The sequence below is a fragment of the Stegostoma tigrinum genome, chromosome 37, assembly GCF_030684315.1.
Source record: "Stegostoma tigrinum isolate sSteTig4 chromosome 37, sSteTig4.hap1, whole genome shotgun sequence".
Classification (NCBI taxonomy): Eukaryota; Metazoa; Chordata; class Chondrichthyes; order Orectolobiformes; family Stegostomatidae; genus Stegostoma; species Stegostoma tigrinum.
In genome coordinates this window covers 20,209,933-20,227,092 of record NC_081390.1, presented here as the reverse complement: position 1 = coordinate 20,227,092, position 17,160 = coordinate 20,209,933, and the positions used below count along the sequence as shown (strand labels likewise).

General features: G+C 45.3%; 1 protein-coding gene across 5 annotated transcripts in view; it reads left to right on the top strand.

The window, feature by feature from the left end:
• zswim8 (zinc finger, SWIM-type containing 8) overlaps nt 1-17,160 on the top strand; it is a 183,187-nt gene that overhangs the window by 67,842 nt on the left and 98,185 nt on the right. For all 5 annotated transcript variants that reach the window (XM_048563238.2, XM_048563242.2, XM_048563239.2 and 2 more), the window contains exon 4: nt 1,004-1,098. In XM_048563238.2, coding sequence (XP_048419195.1) covers nt 1,004-1,098 — 95 coding nt within the window. The remainder of the gene's footprint in view (nt 1-1,003; nt 1,099-17,160) is intronic.

Sequence of the window (17,160 nt, the reverse complement as noted above, 5' to 3'; positions counted from 1 at the left end):
CCTCTCCTAGACTGTGTCCACACAGAACTCATTCAGTTGTTTGGTTATTACAACTGATAGGACAAATGTCCTCTCGCTGACCAATTTAAAATTTGAAGCTGGCAATGCAAATTTAAAGAATACTTATCATGAGATAAAGCAGTGTTCTGTGTCACAGGCACAGTGGACTCTTAGGCTTCAATCACCACCTCCAGCTCCTAGGCCCGATGATGCTATGAGGCAGGTACAAGTGTGCAGACCATAGCACAGAAGTAATTTCACAAGTGGAGAAATACAAGGCCCGGAGCTGGGTAAGTAAAGGAGTCACTAATATTTCCAGTGAGGAAATCAATAGAAGCTCTCGTTACCCAAGAGAGTGGTGAAATTGTGGAACGTTCTACTACAAAGACCAGTTGGGATTAATTTTTTAAAAAATTATTCATTCAGGGGATGTGGGCATCGCTGGCTACGCCAGCATTTATTACCCATCCCTAATTGCTTAGAGGACAGTTCAGAGTCAACCACATTGCTCTGGGTCTGGAGTCACATGTAGGCCAGACCAGGTAAGGGTGGCAGTTTCCTTCCCTGAAGGACATGAGTGAACCATTTTTCTGACAATTGACAATGGATTCACAGTCACCATTAGATTCTAACTCCAGATTGTTTTAAATATTGAATTCAAATTCCACTGTCTGCCATGATGGGATTTGAACGTGAGCCCCCAGAATGTTACCTGGATCTTTGGATTAACAATCCAGCGATGGTTCACTGGGCTGTCACCTTCCCATACCATTGATTTCTTTAAGGGAAAGCTGGATAAGCACATGGGGGAGAAAGGTTTAGAGGGTCCCACAAATCTGAGGAGATGAAGCAAGGTATGAGGTGGTTTGTGTATAAGCATAAACGCAGGCCCAGACTCACTGCTGCTGGTTCCACAGCATTCTGTGCCACTTAGTTTTCAGTGAGTTCCTTCCTTCCCTACGCTGCAATTTTTCTCACCATGCGTCTCTCACCTTATCCTCAGGTTATACTCCTGCTTGGCCAATGGCAGTGCCGATGAGTTTCAGCGAGGGGAACAACTGTTCAGAGTGCGGGCTGTAAAGGATCCACTGCAGATCGGTAAGCTGTTGTGTGCGTGCGTGTGTGCGCGCACGCGTGTGTGTGCGCACGCGTGCGTGCGTGCCTGTATCTCTGTGTGTGTGTACACGCCTGTATCTGTGTGTGCGCGCAAGTGCCTGTATCTGTGTGTGCGCGCGCACATGCGCCTATATCTGTGTGTGTGCGCGTGCACGTGCGCCTATATCTGCGTGCGCACGTGCGCCTGTACCTCTGTGTGTGTGTGCACGTGTATCTGTGTGTGCGCGCGCGCCTGTGCCTCTGCGTGTGTGTGTGTGTGTGTGTGTGTGCGCACGTGCGCTTGCGCCTGTATCTGCTTGTGCGCGCGTGCGCCTGTATCTGTGTGTGTGTGTGTGTGTGTGTGTGTGTGTGTGTATATGCATGTGCGCCTGTGTGTGTGTGTGCGTGCACGCGCACCTGTATCTGTATCTGTGTGTGTGTGTGCGCGCGCGCACCTGTATCTGTGTGTGTGTGTGCGCGCACGCGCACCCGTATCTGTGTGTGTGTGTGTGCGCGCACGCGCACCTGTATCTGTGTGTGTGTGTATGTGTGTGTGTGCGCACGCGCACCTGTATCTGTGTGTGTGTGTGTGCGCGTACGTGCACCTGTATCTGTGTGTGTGTGTGTGCATATGTGCGTGTGTGTGTGTGTGTGTGTCTCATAAAGGACCATTTCCGAAGTAGGGTCCAGACCCAAAGCGTCAGCATTCCTGCTCCTCTGATGCTGCCTGACCTGCTGTGTTCATCCAGCTCTACACTTGTTATCTCATCCGGTGGGCCATCCCAGTTCAACCAACAGACAGTGTTCAGAAGGCAAGCGACCACTATGAGTGTATAGAGATCACGCGCACTATTTGCAGGGCTGGAGATTTTTAGATATGAGGGAAATCTAGATAGAGTTATTACCTTCACAGCAGAGGAGGCTGATGGGTTTAAGTAAAAGATGTACAATTATCGGGGGCCTAGCTGGAGTTAGATAGAAAAGACCTGTTCCCCTGAGCAAGTAGATTATTAAGCAGAGGGTAGAAATTGTAAAGTAAGTGAAAGCTGGAAATACAAGATATACAATGTGATTGGATGACGGAGACACGATGGGCTGAGTCTCTTGTCTATCTCTACTTTTTAACTTCACTTTTCCCCAACTTTGCTTTTTGTTTGCCTGTTTTATGTTGAGAGGTCAGTGGGTCTGGGGGGAGGAGGAGTGCTCCCCACATGGTCTTCTTCTCTACCCTGAGAAGACGGCACGCGGGCTGGGTGACCGACTTTGCGGAACATCTACCTTCTGCCCATTAAAAATTACCCCGAGTTTCCAGCTGCATGTCACTTCAATGCACTCATCAAAGTCTCTACCTCGGGGCTTGCTGTAGTGCTCCGTTGAGTATGAGCTGGAAGAACTGCATCTCGTTTTCCACTTTGGAGTGGGGACTCTGCAGCCTTCAGGACTCAGTATTAGGTTCCATCATTTTAGGGCCTGAACACCACCTGTGTCCTTTACCAACCCCTACGTCCCAGACCCTGCCACGAGATGAACTGTTCCAGCATGGCCGAACCATTTTCACCCACTCGCGGACCCCATTATGAGCTTTTCTCCTTCACTGGCTCACCGTTAGCCATCTTTGTCTGCGTAATTGTCATCCTCTTCATCCTCTCCCTCTGAGCTCCATCTCTATCTATCTGCTCACTCCTTTTTACCCCACCCCACCCTAACCCCACCCCACCCCACCCCACCCTCTGTCTTCTGCAATTATACCACATGATCTTAGCTGCTACCAGTTCTCAAGAGGGGTCACTGGACTCAGATTGTTAACTCTGTTTCTGTCTCTCTACAGATGCTGCCAGGTGTGCTAATTTTCTCCAGCCAGTTCAGTTTTGATTAGGTACAGTCTGCCGAGTCATATAGTCATAGTCACATGGTTGTACAGTGTGGAAACAGACCCTTTGGCCCAACCATAATCCTAAACTAAACTAGTCCCACCTGCCTGCATTGGCTCCTATCCCTCCAAACATTTCTTATTCACACACTTATCCACATGTCTTTTAAATGTTGTCAACCTGCTTCCACCACTTCCTCTGTGTTTTTACGTCCTTTTTAAATCTTTCTCCTCTCACCTTAAAAATAATGCCCCTTAGTCTTGAAATCCCCCACCCTAGGGAAAAGATACCTGCTATTCACCTTATGTCTCCCCCTCACGATTTTAAATACCTCTGTGCGGTAGCTGTATTTACTGCTGTAAATGTGTCCCTGGTCTATTTCCTATTTAATGGCATTTCCATGTGCCCTGACCGTTCCTGTTGGTGGCTGTTATGGTGACAGCCAGCTCTGCAAAACACCGCACCTGATAGTTGTCCATGGCAAAACTCTGGAGTGCAGAGAGACAATCCGTTTGCCAATTCCATTGAATTGACCTTTAGAAGGTTCCTTTGCTCTGTCTACAGACTTGGTCTGAACACAGAATTTCCACACTGGCGTTCCACCTAACTGGGTATCTGATGGAGTTCGTGGTTGGCTTGAAACTTCCTAAGCCCTCTAAATGTCTCCTGAGCTACAAATAGAAAACTGGTGCAAATTAACTACCACTTTCAGCAAAACCGAGGATCGCAGATGTGGTAGATATGAAAGAAGAACAGAAATTTCTTGAGAAACTCAGTAGGACTGGTAGCATCTGTGAACAGAATGAGAGAGTTAACATTTAGAGTTAAGTGACACATTTCTGAAAAATGATTTATTGGTTTTGGAGAACTTTAGAACCTCACAAAAACAGTGAAAGAGGCTGCATGCCCTGATTTCTATTTACTTCCTTTTCTGGGTTCGTTCTTAAGATACTGAACAAGACAAGGCTAGCGGGAGGGAGTGTAGAAGTCTCCCCACTTCCGATGATTGTTACATTAGGCCAGGCTAGTGCATTAAGAAGGTTTTGAATTATAGGATTCATTACCACAAAATTGCTGGTTTGCTGAAGGAAATGCTTAGACCAGGAATTTCTAATGGACCATTGTGTAATTACTAATGAGCCAACATGTGTGCACAGAGGCTCAGATGAAATTGCTTTACATTTGGAAAACATTAGCAAAGTTATTTGTTTGCAGACACCAGCTCACTGTAGATGATTTATCATTAAGCGTGGGCCGTACAGTGCTCAGAACCAAAGCAATTCCAGTGGCCACGGCACAGGGTTTGTAATCTTACAGTACTTATCCACACCATGCTGGTTATGTCATCTCATTTTCAATCTGTCAAGGTTTTGCCTGAGGCCTGACTGTGTTTTTCTGCAAATGTTTGCCATGAAGTCACAGTGTGGCCATCTGCACTTGGGTCACACTCTCTCTCTCTCTGCACATCTCAGCAGGCGTCACAATGTCCTGTCGTTTGTTTGGCCTGACTAGTATGGGGCGCGCTTCTTTCCTGAAAGCATGACAATTCCCCATCACCATCTAACCACAACTCAGCTTGGGTGGGCTCCCTTTAGTTCACATACTAATTTGATTTTTAATTCTGTCGTGGTTAAAAGGTAAACTCCTCACCTTTTAGTGTTTAATGCCTCTGCTTGGAGCCATTGATGTGGAGGTACTGGCGTTAGACTGGGGTGGACAAAGTCAGAAGTCATTCGACACCAGGTTGTAGCCCAACAAGTTTATTTGAAATCACAAGCTGTCGTAGCACTGCTTCTTCGTCAGGTCCTGATGAAGGAGCAGCATTCCAAAAGCTTGTGATTTCAAATAAACCCGTTGGACTAAAACCTGGTGTTGTGTGACTTCTCACTTAGAGTCATAGAGCTGTACAGTACAGAAACAGATGCTTTGGTCTAACTCTTCCATGCCGACCAGAAATCCTCAATAAATCTAGTCCCATTTGCCAGCATTTGGCCCATATCCCTCTAAACCCTTCCCATTCATGTATTCATCCAGATGACTTTTAAATGTTGCATTTGTACCAGCCTCCTCCACTTCCTCAGGCAGCTCATTCCATCCACACACTGCCCTCTGTGTGAAAAAGTTATCCCTTTTAAATGTTTGTCGTCTCATCTTAAACCTATGCACTGTAGCTTTGGATTCCCCTACCTACAGGAAAAGACCAAGAATATTCTTCTTATCCATGCCCTTATCATTTTAAAAACTTCTGTAAGGTCACTCCTCAGCCTCTGACGCTCCAGGGAGAATAGCCCTGCCCGCTCCTATAGCTCAAATCCTCCAATCTTTGTAAATTTTTTTCTGCACCCTTTAGTACTTAATTCCTCTGAATGATACAGCTGATTTCAACGTGTTCTGTGGCTGAAGGCAATCCTTTTCCACAGAGCAAACCCTTGAGCAACTTTAAAGCAAATAACCACCCACTTTGTCAGTGATCGGCATCTGCAGGCATGCCTTCGCTTGTCTTTTGTTCCCTACCTGCCTGGATGGGTGCAGCTCCAATAAAAGTTGTGGCACCACCCAGGACACACACGTCCGCTCCTTCCAGCACAGAAGCTGCTGTGTGTACCGTCCACAAGATGGCCTGCAGAAATCCACCAGTCATCCTGAAACACTTAAACCCATCTAGAGGAACGAGGGCATCAGATACTTGAGAACACCACCCCGTTCTCCTCCAAGCCTCTCGCCATCCTGACTTGGGAATTCATCTCCGTTCCTTCCGGGTCACTAGGTTTAAAGCTTGGAATTCCCTCCCTCCCACAGCTTTGTAGGTCAATTTGTGGCACGTGGTTGAAACAGCCAAACCTCCTCAGGGGCGATTAGGGATGGGTGATAAATGCTGACCCAACCAGCAACACCCACAACCCGTGAATGAATAAAGAAAGTATCCATTTTCCAATCACTGAACAGTAATGACATATTGACTTGGCAACTAGCTGAGTGATAGAGTCACAGCTGACTGATCTGTGTTGAGCACTTTCAGAATGTGAATAAGATCCCATTTTTGATCAATAATTGTTCCCAGATTTTGGAGCTGCTGTTAACTGTAGTATGATGATAATGTGTCTGTTAATGTTATATGTGTGTGTGTGATACTGACATCAATAGTCATATACTATTGAGACACTGTAGGAGGAGTGGAATAACTGAGCAAGAGATCGGTAATGTAAAAATGAGTAGTCTGTATAATGCTATTTTAAATAAGAGTTAATTGGACCTCGAGAGAGGCAGACAATCATTACTCCTAATTAAGGCTGAGATGGAGATACAGCAAATTTAGAGAAGGAGCAACTTAGTGTAAGAGTATTTGTGCAATTTGGGGCCGATTACAGATGGTATCAGTATAGGCAGAATGCAGGAGGACTGAGCAATGGAGTTGCATAGTGTGGGGGTAGATCCATCCATAGTGTCAGTACAAGCCAGAACATATTGTTGAAACAACTTTATAAAGAAAGGAGTATTAAAACAAGAAATGCATTAATAACAAAGAAACTTAGAAGACATGCCATTTGTTATGATCATCACTGTTCATTGAGCTCAATATTCTAAATCCCACCCCCCCACCCTACAATATTCCTTGATCTCTTCTTGTCACAAGAACTATATCCTACCTCCTTCTTGAAAACAATGTAATGTTTTGTTGGCACTGAAATACTTTCTGTGATAGTGAATTCCACAAGCTCACCGAGCTCTGGGTGAAGAGATTTCTCCTCATCTTGGTCCTAAATGGTCTACTGCTTAGTCTTAAACTATGGCCCTGGATTCTCCTACTTTTTTTTTATTCATTTGTAGGATGTGGGTGTTGCTGGCTGGCCAGCAATTATTGCCTGTCCCTAGTTTCCCTCGGAACATGCTTCCTACACCTAACCAGCCCAGTCCTGTTAGAATTTTGAAGGTTTTAACGGGAGCCCTTCATTCTCCTGAACTCCAATGAATACAGTCCTAACCGACACAATTTCGCTTCATGCACCCGTCCAGCAATCAACTTGGTAAACCTTTGCTGCACTCCTGTCTATTGCAAGAATGTCCTCCCTCAGTAAGGAGCCTCAAATTGCTCACAATATTCCAGGTGCAGCCTCACCAATGCCCTGTGTAACTGCAACACGGAATCCTTGTTCCTGTACTCGAATGATCTTACAACGAAGGCCAATGTACAGTTTTTCTTCTTCACTGTCTGATGCACCTGCATGGGGACACCCAGATCTCATTGATCAGCCCGCCCCACTCAGATATGGTAGTTTGTAACTTACACTTGGACCCTTAAAAGCTAAAGCCATGATTAATTATAATTTACAGGTTAATGGTTTGTATAGAATCTTTGGCTTTTGCTGAGAATGGAATGGAACGTTTTCCTCAACTTCCCCTTGGAACATTTTGTGTTTCACTTCCAGGATTTTCCGATTTGTTATTCAGTGGTGACCAGAAGACCAATGTGCACTTATCTTTAATGTAGTGAGATGTCCCAAGACGCTTCACAAGTGTGTTATTAATGGGATTTGATGCTAAGCCATAACAATACAAGGTCATTACAGACTCTGTCCAAGATGAAAATTTTTCACAATGTCTTCTGGAAGGACAAATAAGACAAAGGCGGAATTCTAGAGCTTGAAGCATGGGTTACTGAATACATCTTCACTGGACAGTGGAGCAATTAAATGCAAGTTGCATACAATGCTCGGGATAGGATTCGTGCAAATATCTTGGAGGACTGTGTATCATCATCAGCGAATCCCCACAGTATAGAAACAGGCCCTTCGGCCCAACAAGTCGACACCAAACTTCAGAGCGTCCCACCCAGACCCATCCCTCTATAATCCACCTAATCTACTCAACCCTGAACGCTACAGGCAACTTAGCACGACCAATCTGTCCAGCCTGCACATGTTTGGACTGTGGGAGGAAACCGGACCACCCGGAGGAAGCCCACACAGACACGGGGAGAATGTGCCCAGACAGTCGCTTGAGGGTGGAGATGAACCCGGGTCCCTGGCACTGTGAGGTAGCAGTGCTAACCACTGAGCCACCTTTTGTCTTGAAATATAGCTGGAGGGGATTAGATTTCAGGAGGTGCGAGGACAAGGAGGAATTGTAAAGGAGCGATGAGAAAATGGAGTTGAGTTCCAGACTGGGAGCCAATGCAGGCCTGTTGGGCAAGAGCTTAGGGCTAACCCATGAGGACCGTTTCCCAACTTGGTGACTCCTACCCACATTGTCTAACTGTGATTATGTTCTTGGCATGCAGCAAGTTGCAAGTTGAAAATAATCGAACCATTCAATTAAATAAAGTTAATTTTATAGAACAACTGAGCTCTTTATGATGGAAAATAGAAAGCATATTTCTAAATTTAGCAATAATTAAATTTTCCTTCCAGTGCTTGCAAATAATATGTGCAAGTCTCCAGCTTGGTCCACAACTTGTGGAATCTTGAATTGCTTTCGGGCCAGTGTGGTTTTCTCAACAGTTTAATATACAAAGGCTGTTGGAAGCAATGGCCTATAAATATCATTTTGCATTTGAGGGAGGCAAAAAAATAGAATCAAAAGTTATGGGGAAAAGGCAAGAAAGCAGAGTTGAGGGTTATGAGACACCAGGGTGGCATGGTGGCTCAGTGGTTAGCACTGCTGCTTTGTAACCCCAGGGACCCGGGTTTGATTCCACGTTTGTGCAAACTGCACACAGACAGTTGCTCATTCTCCCTATGTCTGTGGAGGTTTGTGTGGCGGGGGTGGGGGGGGGGGGGGTGGTTGGAGTTTCCTCCAAGTGCTCCCATTTCCTCCCACAGTCAAAAGATTTGTAAGCTAGGTGGCTTGTCTATGCTACATTGCCCACAGTGCCCAGCGATGTGTAAATTAATTGGATTAGCTATGAGAAATGCAAGGGAAAGAGTAGGGGACTGGGTCTGGGTGGAATGCTCTTCAGAGGGTTAGTGTGGACATGTTGGGCTGAATGGCCTATTTCCATACATCAGGAATTCTATGAGAAGGTAGGAGGAAAAGCTAGAAGGAGATGGTGTTGAAAGTGTCATGGAACAAAAGACGGAAAATGTGTTGGTACAAAGGGTTGGTTATTAGTAAATGCTAATAGCAGCTAAAAGGTCAACTCTGACCGAAAACCAAAACAGGAAAATACGGTCCTATGGAATGGGGCAGGGTCTTTTTGGTCCATATTGGTGAATACTATTAAAATGTGGGACAGATTTCATGAACAGCATGATACCTGGACCCCAAGGCTTAAATTGTGGGGAGAGATGACTCAGACTAATATTATGTTTACTGAGATTTATAAAATGAAGGATCGAATTAACCGAAAGGTTCAAGATATTCGGGGAACTGAAAAGATTGACAGAGAGAAACATTTTTCTGCAGACTGCAGAGTTAAGGGGTATGACGTTTATTCTAAATGGTGGACTTATCCACCCCAGGAGTGAAATTAGGAAATGTGTGAACACACACACAGTGACAGAAGGTGAAAATGCTTTTACAAATTTCTGAAGAAGGGTCCAAATCCAAAACATCAGCTTTCCTGCTCCCCTGATGCTGCCTGGCCTGGTGTGTTCTTCCAGCTCCACACCTTGCTATCTCAGACTCCAGCATTGGCTGTTCCTACTATCCCTTTACAAATTGACAATTTTTTTCCTTTATTCATTCACGGGATGAGGGTGCCGCTGGCCAGGCAGCATTTATTGCCCATCCCTAATTGCCCAGGGGACAGTCTGAGCGTCACCCACATTGCTGTGGGTCTGGAGTCACAAGTAGGCCAGACCCGGTAAAGATGGCAGTATCCTTCCGTTAGTGAAGCGGTGGGATTTTTCCTCAACAGTCAACAGTTGATTCACAGTCTTCATAAACTCTTAATTCCAGATCTTCATTGAATTCAGATTTCACCATTTGCCTTGGCAGGATTTGAACCCAGATCTCCTGAGTGTAATCTGGATCTCTGGCGTAACAGTCTAGCGATAATGACCCCAGGCCATTGCCTCATGAAGTTTACTTTTGAAATGGATAGATTTCTGTAAATGAACTTTGAAAGATTGTGAACAAAGGCGGGTGTATGGACTTAAATTGACAATCAGCCCTCAGTGGCTTCCTCCATTGATATCTCTCTCAATGTTATAAATCCACAGAAGAACTGGCACCTTATTCTGCCTTGATGGTAGTTTTGTTGTTGATGTGGAATTTGGTGCACGATATTTCAGCAAAGGGTATTTAGTTATTATTCCTCATTGACTGCCCTGCCGATTGACTGTATAAGGAGGCTCGGGGAGATGGATAGCTCAGTTGGCTGGAAGCTGGGTTTGTGTTGCAGAGTGATGCCAACAGCGTGTTCAATTCTTGCACTGGCTGAGATTACATAGAACATAGAAAAGTACAGCACAGTACAGGCCCTTCGGCCCGTGGAATAATCCTAATCCAAAAAATAAAATAACCTAACCTACATTCCCCTCAATTCACTGCTGTCCATGTGCATGTCCAGCAGTCGCTTAAATGTCACTAATGACTCCGCTTCCACGACTACCACTGGTAAACTATTCCATGCGCTCACAACTCTCTGGGTGAAGAGCCTCCCTCTGACGTCTCCTCTATACTTTCCTCCTAACACGTTAAAACTATGACCCCTCATGGCAGTCAATCCTGCCCTGGGGGAAAAGTCTCTGGCTATCAACTCTATCCATGCCTCTCATTACCTTGTACACCTCGATCAGGTCACCTCTCTTCCTCCTTCTCTCCAGAGAGAAAAGTCCGAGCTCAATTACCAGGAAGGTCCAACCATCTCAACCTCTCCCCTCGCCCGAGGCATGGTGACCCTCAGGATAAAATCACTCCCAGGCATCTCTCTGTAATGAGAGAGCAGCACTATGGTCATCTGGGACTGCAGTGACATTAGCTTTATAAAAAGGCTGCTTGCCGCTATCTACTGTCAGCTTGCTAAGCCATCATTTTGGAGTATCTCTACACGGATAACTGCTGCATCAGAAAATCCCTCTCAGGCTTTCCACACCACTTCTGATTTTACTCTGTTCTATATTTATTACAACTATCCTCCAATATATAATCTCCTGGTTTGTTTGTAGTAAACTACAATGCTGTTAGTCAAAAGGAAATACAGAATGAGCCTTAACTGCATTTGCCACGACAGTGGGAATGTTACTGGTTGAGTAGTTCAGAACCTGGACTGATGATTTGAAGGTTGGAGTTCAAATTCCACAATAGAATATCGAGAATTTGAGTCGAATTAAACAAAGAAGGCAAACATATCAATTGAAAGGTATGCAAAATGGTCAGAGGTATTGATAGAGTGAATAGCCAGAGACTTTGGCTATCCTAGGGTGGAGGTAGCTATTACGAGGGGGCGTAGTTTTAAAACGAAAGGAGGTAGATATCAGAGAGACATCAGAAGTAGCTCTTTACTCAGAGAGTGGTCAGGGTGTGGAATGCATTGCCGGAGAGGGCAGTGGAGTTGGCCTCCTTAGGGGCATTTAATTGGCTCTTAGATAGTGACATGGATGATAGTATAGGGTAGAGGTGGAGGTTAGACAGACCTTAGGTTTAGGGTAAAAGTTTGGTACAACATCATGGGCCGAAGTGCCTGTACTGTGCTGTACTGTTCAATGTTCTATGAAAGTTGGCGCCAGTAAACGTGACTGTGACTGGATTGGTACCAATTGGTTCGGTAATGCCATTTCTTTAAGGAAGGAAGCTGCTGCTCCCTTGTGATCTGTCTCTCGTTTAAAACTGGAGCCAAACAATGGGATGATACTCCACTGTCAACATCCAGAGGCTCACCATCATCCAGAACTAAACTTGAGCAAGGTTCATGAGCTGTCAGAGACTGGGAATTCTGCACCAAGTGACTCCTGTCTGGAGTCCTCAAACCTGCTTTGTAGGGCAGAAGTCTGCGCTGTGATTGGATATTCTCAAGCATGAGTGCAGCTCCAGTAGCACTCCAGAAACTCCAAACCGTGCAGGATCACGTAGTGCACTCCATCAACACCCCATGCAGCACCTTGAAACATTTACTCCATCCAGCTTTCTGCTGTGGTTCACTGGCTAACAGTCCCAACTTTGAGCCAGAACATTATGGGTTCAAGTCTGGTATGCTGCAAAGATGTATCTGAGCTTGATAAAGCTAAACCAACACTCAGTGCAGTACTGAGAGGGTGCAGCACTGCCAGAGTGTTGTTCTTAAGGTAAAATGTTAAACCACCATCTGGTCTACGCTCTGGGATTGATGGCGAAACTGCTGTGTTGCTATTTCAAGGAAGAGCAGTTCTTGCTGACATTATCAGCTCCTCAATCAACTTCACAAACACTGATTATCTGCTCATTATCATATTGCTGGTTGTTGGAGCTTGCTGTGTACAAATTGGTTGTCACATCACTTGATTAAATGCTTTAAAAGTGCAGCAAGCTTTGTTTTAGCTGACATTCTTATAAACCGTCAGAATTTACATATGTCTAATACTGCAGTCTGTGCTGTGTCTGAGTATTTATGTTGTGAATAAAGTATAACAGTGAAGTGTGTTCCCTCTGCCTTACATTTGTTACAGACTGTGTGTTTATATATTCATTTCAAGGAACTGTGTTGATGTTTTCACATAGAGTTTGTTTGAGGGATGTTGATTTCTCGAAGTTTTGCTTGGTCATGGTTTACTGCGGTTAAGCGTACCTCTTGGTTTATCTGGAATGTTTGAACAACCAGCACACTCCTAGTCCCGTAGATGTTAGTTTGTAAAGATATTTGCTGAGCTTCATTGGCCGTGATGTGCTTGGAGAGATTGAGCGACCCAGAAAGACTCGCCAACAGTGTGCCCTTTCTGATTTAAGATGGAATCGGTCAGCTTAAGGTTGTTGGAATTGTCTGCCTCTGGTAAACTTGCCGGTGTCGGGTGTCACCTGCCTTCAGCCAAGGCCTCTTTCTGGTGGCACAGCAGAGGGCGAGACTTGGTGAGGAGAGAAGCTGTGAACATAAACCCAGGTCTTTCTTCATAGTTTAGATGCAATAATACATTCTGTTGACCCTATTACTCAATGTAGCAATGTTTCATCCTCCAGCAGCCCCCTTTGAATGCAACTGAGCAGCAAGCATCCCTCATAGCTCCCACAGTGTACATTGTTCAGTTGCAGTGAGAAATTGTATTTACAATGCTGAAGTGTGGACTGGAGAATGAATGGCAGCTTATCTTAAAGCTACACATTGTTACAGGCCCTCATAAAAATGTGGAAAACCACCTCCAGGACATTTTTGTCACTAGTTTCTTAGAATAAACAGCTACTGTGTAGAGATGACATTCAGTCAAAATTTTCTAACGTCAGGGCACAACGGGGCCTCAAGTGTGAAGCCGAATTGTCACAGATGATCCTTTGCCTTGCAATCCAGAATTTGCCTGAAACATTTTGTATTAAGGTGAAGAATCCATCATGAAACAGTGGACAAATATGTGGGTTAGGTTGAGGGTGAGACAGTATTATCACTGGACTGTTAATCCAGAGACACCGATAATGTTTTGGGGACACTGGTTCGAATCTTCCCGTGGCAAATGGTGGAATTAGAATAAAAATCTGAAATTAGAAGTCTAATGGTGAAATTAAAACCATTGCCGATTGGCGTGCAAAACCCCACTAATGTTCCTTAGGGGAGGAAACTGCCATCCTTACCTGGTCTGGCATACATGTGACTCCAGACCCACAGCAGTGGCATTGACGTAACTGCCCTCTGGGTAATTAGGGATGGGCAATCAATGCTGACTTAGCTAGTGATGCCCCCATCCCACGAATGAATTAAAAAACCATGGGTAATGGGGCAATCCTGAGGATTATGTATTACAGCTTGTATTGGAGACTGAGACCTGTAATTCCTGAACAGCGTGACGGATTTTAAATTATTCATGTTTCCTATTCAGAGTTCAATGTGAAGAGCTGTGGAATGAAGAAGTTAGCAATGTGCTGTCATGTAATCCTCTCCCTCCACCTGTTTAATTGTTCCAACTCACTTCTGATCCCTGTTCCAACTTCTGTACAAGGTTGGTCTGTTTTCTCCTCTTACTCCCAACTCTCTGAACTGTCAGCAGCAAGAGTTTTATTTCCATTGCAATTCAATTCAGATATGGTGTGTAGTCATTGATGTCGATCGTTCTTTTTCCATATCAATCACAACGGGGATGATGCACAGACAAGGTCTTGAGTTGCAGGGGTAGTGGCTCTCGAAGGCCCAGGCTAGAGTCCATACACCAATACTTGATGGTCATGGGAAGTGCACTTGCCAAACAGGTTGAGCTATCGGCCTGCAACTCCTACTAATACAAGCTTAATGGCAGACAGTAAGAGAGGGAGTGATTCCTGGTCAGTCCAGGCTAATGTAATGGAAAGTGAGTACAAATCTTTACCATCACGATCGATAGTTTCAGACGTCAGCACTCGCAGAAGATAAGCATGCGGGTGTGTCAGGGCAGTGAAAAAGGCAAACTGCGTGTGGGCCTACATAGAATAAGATCATAGAATCCCTACGGTGTGGAAACAGGCCCTTTGGCCTGACAAGTCCGCACCAAATCTCAGAGCATTCCACCCAGACCCATCCCTCTGTAACCCACCTAATCTACACATCCCTGAACACTACGGACAATTTCCCTTGGCCAATCCACTTGGCCTGCACATCGTTGGACTGTGGGAGAAAACCGGAGTACCCGGAGGAAACCCACGCAGACACGGGGAGAATGTGCAAACTCCGCACAGACAGTCGCCTGAGGCTGGAATTGACCCGGGTCTCGAGCGCTGTGAGGCAGCTGTGCTAACCACTGAGCCACCGTGCCGCGTAGCGAAAAATTGGAGTACAGGAACAAGGATGCCTTGCTGCAATAATCCAGGGCATGGGTGAGACCACAGCTGGGGTATTCAATGCAGTTTCCATCTCTTTACCTGAGGAAGGATGTTCTGGCCTTGGAGCAAGGGTTGGGATGGTTCCTGGGTTGACAGGACTGATGTACGAGGAGAGATTAAGTTGGCTAGGATTGTATCCATCAGAGTTTAGAAGAATGAGGAGTGGGTCTCCTATAAAATTCTAATATGCCTAGACAGGTTCGGTGCTGGAAGCATGGTGGGATAATCCATAACCAAGGGTCATAGTTTAAGGATAAGGGCTAAACCTTTGAGGATGGAGATGAGGAGAAATTTCTTCAAGAGACTGATGACCTTGCGGGATTCTCTATCACAGAAAGAGATTGAGGCCAAAACATTGTGTTCTCAAGAAGGTGGTAGATATGGCTGTTGTGGGCTGAAGGGATCAAGGGTTATGGAGGGGGTGGGATTAGGGTATTGAGCTTGATGATCATATTGAACAGCAGATCAGGCTCAAGGGGCTGAATGGCCTACTCCTATCTTCTGTTCCTTTATGTAACCCATGTGGAAGTGATTGTTACTGCAGCAACTGATGACCTATTGAGAGGGCGAGGAGTTGGTAGAAGCGATATTTGGGTCAATGGCATTTGTACATCAGACCAGAGCCAGCAGGCTGGGATTTGATCCCATTTCCAGCTGAGGTGGGTTCAGGCCCTGAATCCTTGTCCTGCTTATGCTGGAGGTGACGTACTGAGGATCAGACCAGCCTTGGATGTAGGGACCAAAGGAGAGGTGGTATTCTGGCTCTGTTCTTCTGCAACCAGCAAAATGATCCTCTGAGGCTGAGCTTGCATGTGGGGTTCTGTGAATATCCTGTGGTTCTGCCATTATCATCGAGATTAAACCTGTTTCTCCAGGACTTTTATTTTTTGCACTGAATGCCGTGCAAACTTGTATCCTTGGCATTTGATCTTGGGCTATAATGGTCTGGAATCAGAGCATGCAAAATATGTACTGGTGCATATTTGTCTACAAAATAACAGACCGTGAACCCAATGCTCTCAAAGGATTTGAAATTAGACTTGAAGACAGAGGTTCTAGTGGTCTTTTCTACTGTAGTCATCAGTTTGTGCAGACGAGTACAGTGAGTCAAAGCTCATGATTTAACATTAAATGCCACTGTCTACCAAGAGTAATCAAATCACATTAATCTTTGAGATAAATGGAAAGCTTAGCCTTGAAATACTTTCTCTGCCTCCGGTTAATTTCTTTGAGCACTTTCTAAATCATTTTGGCATCAGAATGAAAATCGAAGCTGTGTGACCTGTATTTAACACAAAGGAGAGCGCGTAATGTGCAGTTTATTATTGTGCTCCCCTCGCTTTAACGTTGTGCTAACATTGTCCATTCTATCTGAGAAATTATTTGTCACAGTCCGAAGATGTGCGGTCCAGATGGATTGGCCATGCTAAATTGCCCATAATGTTCAGGGATGTGCAGGTTAGGTGGGTTATAGAGGGATGGGCCTGGGTGGGATGCTCCAAGGGGCAGTGTGGACTTGTTGGGACGAAGGGCCTCTTGCCACACTGTAGGGATTCTGCGCTTCCAAAATTCCTATTTCCTCTACAATCAGTGCCAGGGACTCTAATCAATATTTACCCCTGGTGGCAAATAGTTCTCCTGCTCCTCCCAGACACAGTCGACTTTGGATTAGGTTAAGGAACACATTTTGGGGAAATATGTTTCAACTGTTAATGCAGATGCTGACGATTAATTTAAATGAGTCCCGCTGCACGATCCTGCTGAAGTTTCATAAAAGGGGCTTCTCATGCTGCAGTATTTTGAGTGGTTTCCAGCTTTGTGGCTCGCCGAGCCTGTTTGTAATGTGGGAACATGCAAACCAGTTTGTCCGCAGGAAGGTCTCGCAGGCCTGACGATCAGATAATCTGTTCATGCAGCGTTGACTTTGGTGTTTACTATCGTGGGATGAGGACATTTGCTGGCAGGGCCTACATTTGTTGCCCATCTTTAATTGCCCTGGAACTGAGTGGCTTGCTAGACCATTTCACAGGGCAGCTGAGAACTAACAACGAAGCTGAGAGTCTGATTTTGATTGGATTTGATTTATTTATTGTCATGTGTATTTTGTTAGCCTGTGTGTGTGTGTGTGTGTGTGTGTGTGTGTGTGTGTGTGTGTGTGTGTGTGTGTGTGTGTGTGTGTCTCTGCATCTGTGTGTGTGTGTGTGTGTCTCTGCATCTGTGTGTGTGTGTGTGTGTCTCTGCACCTGTGTGTGTGTGTGTGTGTCTCTCTGCACCTGTGTGTGTG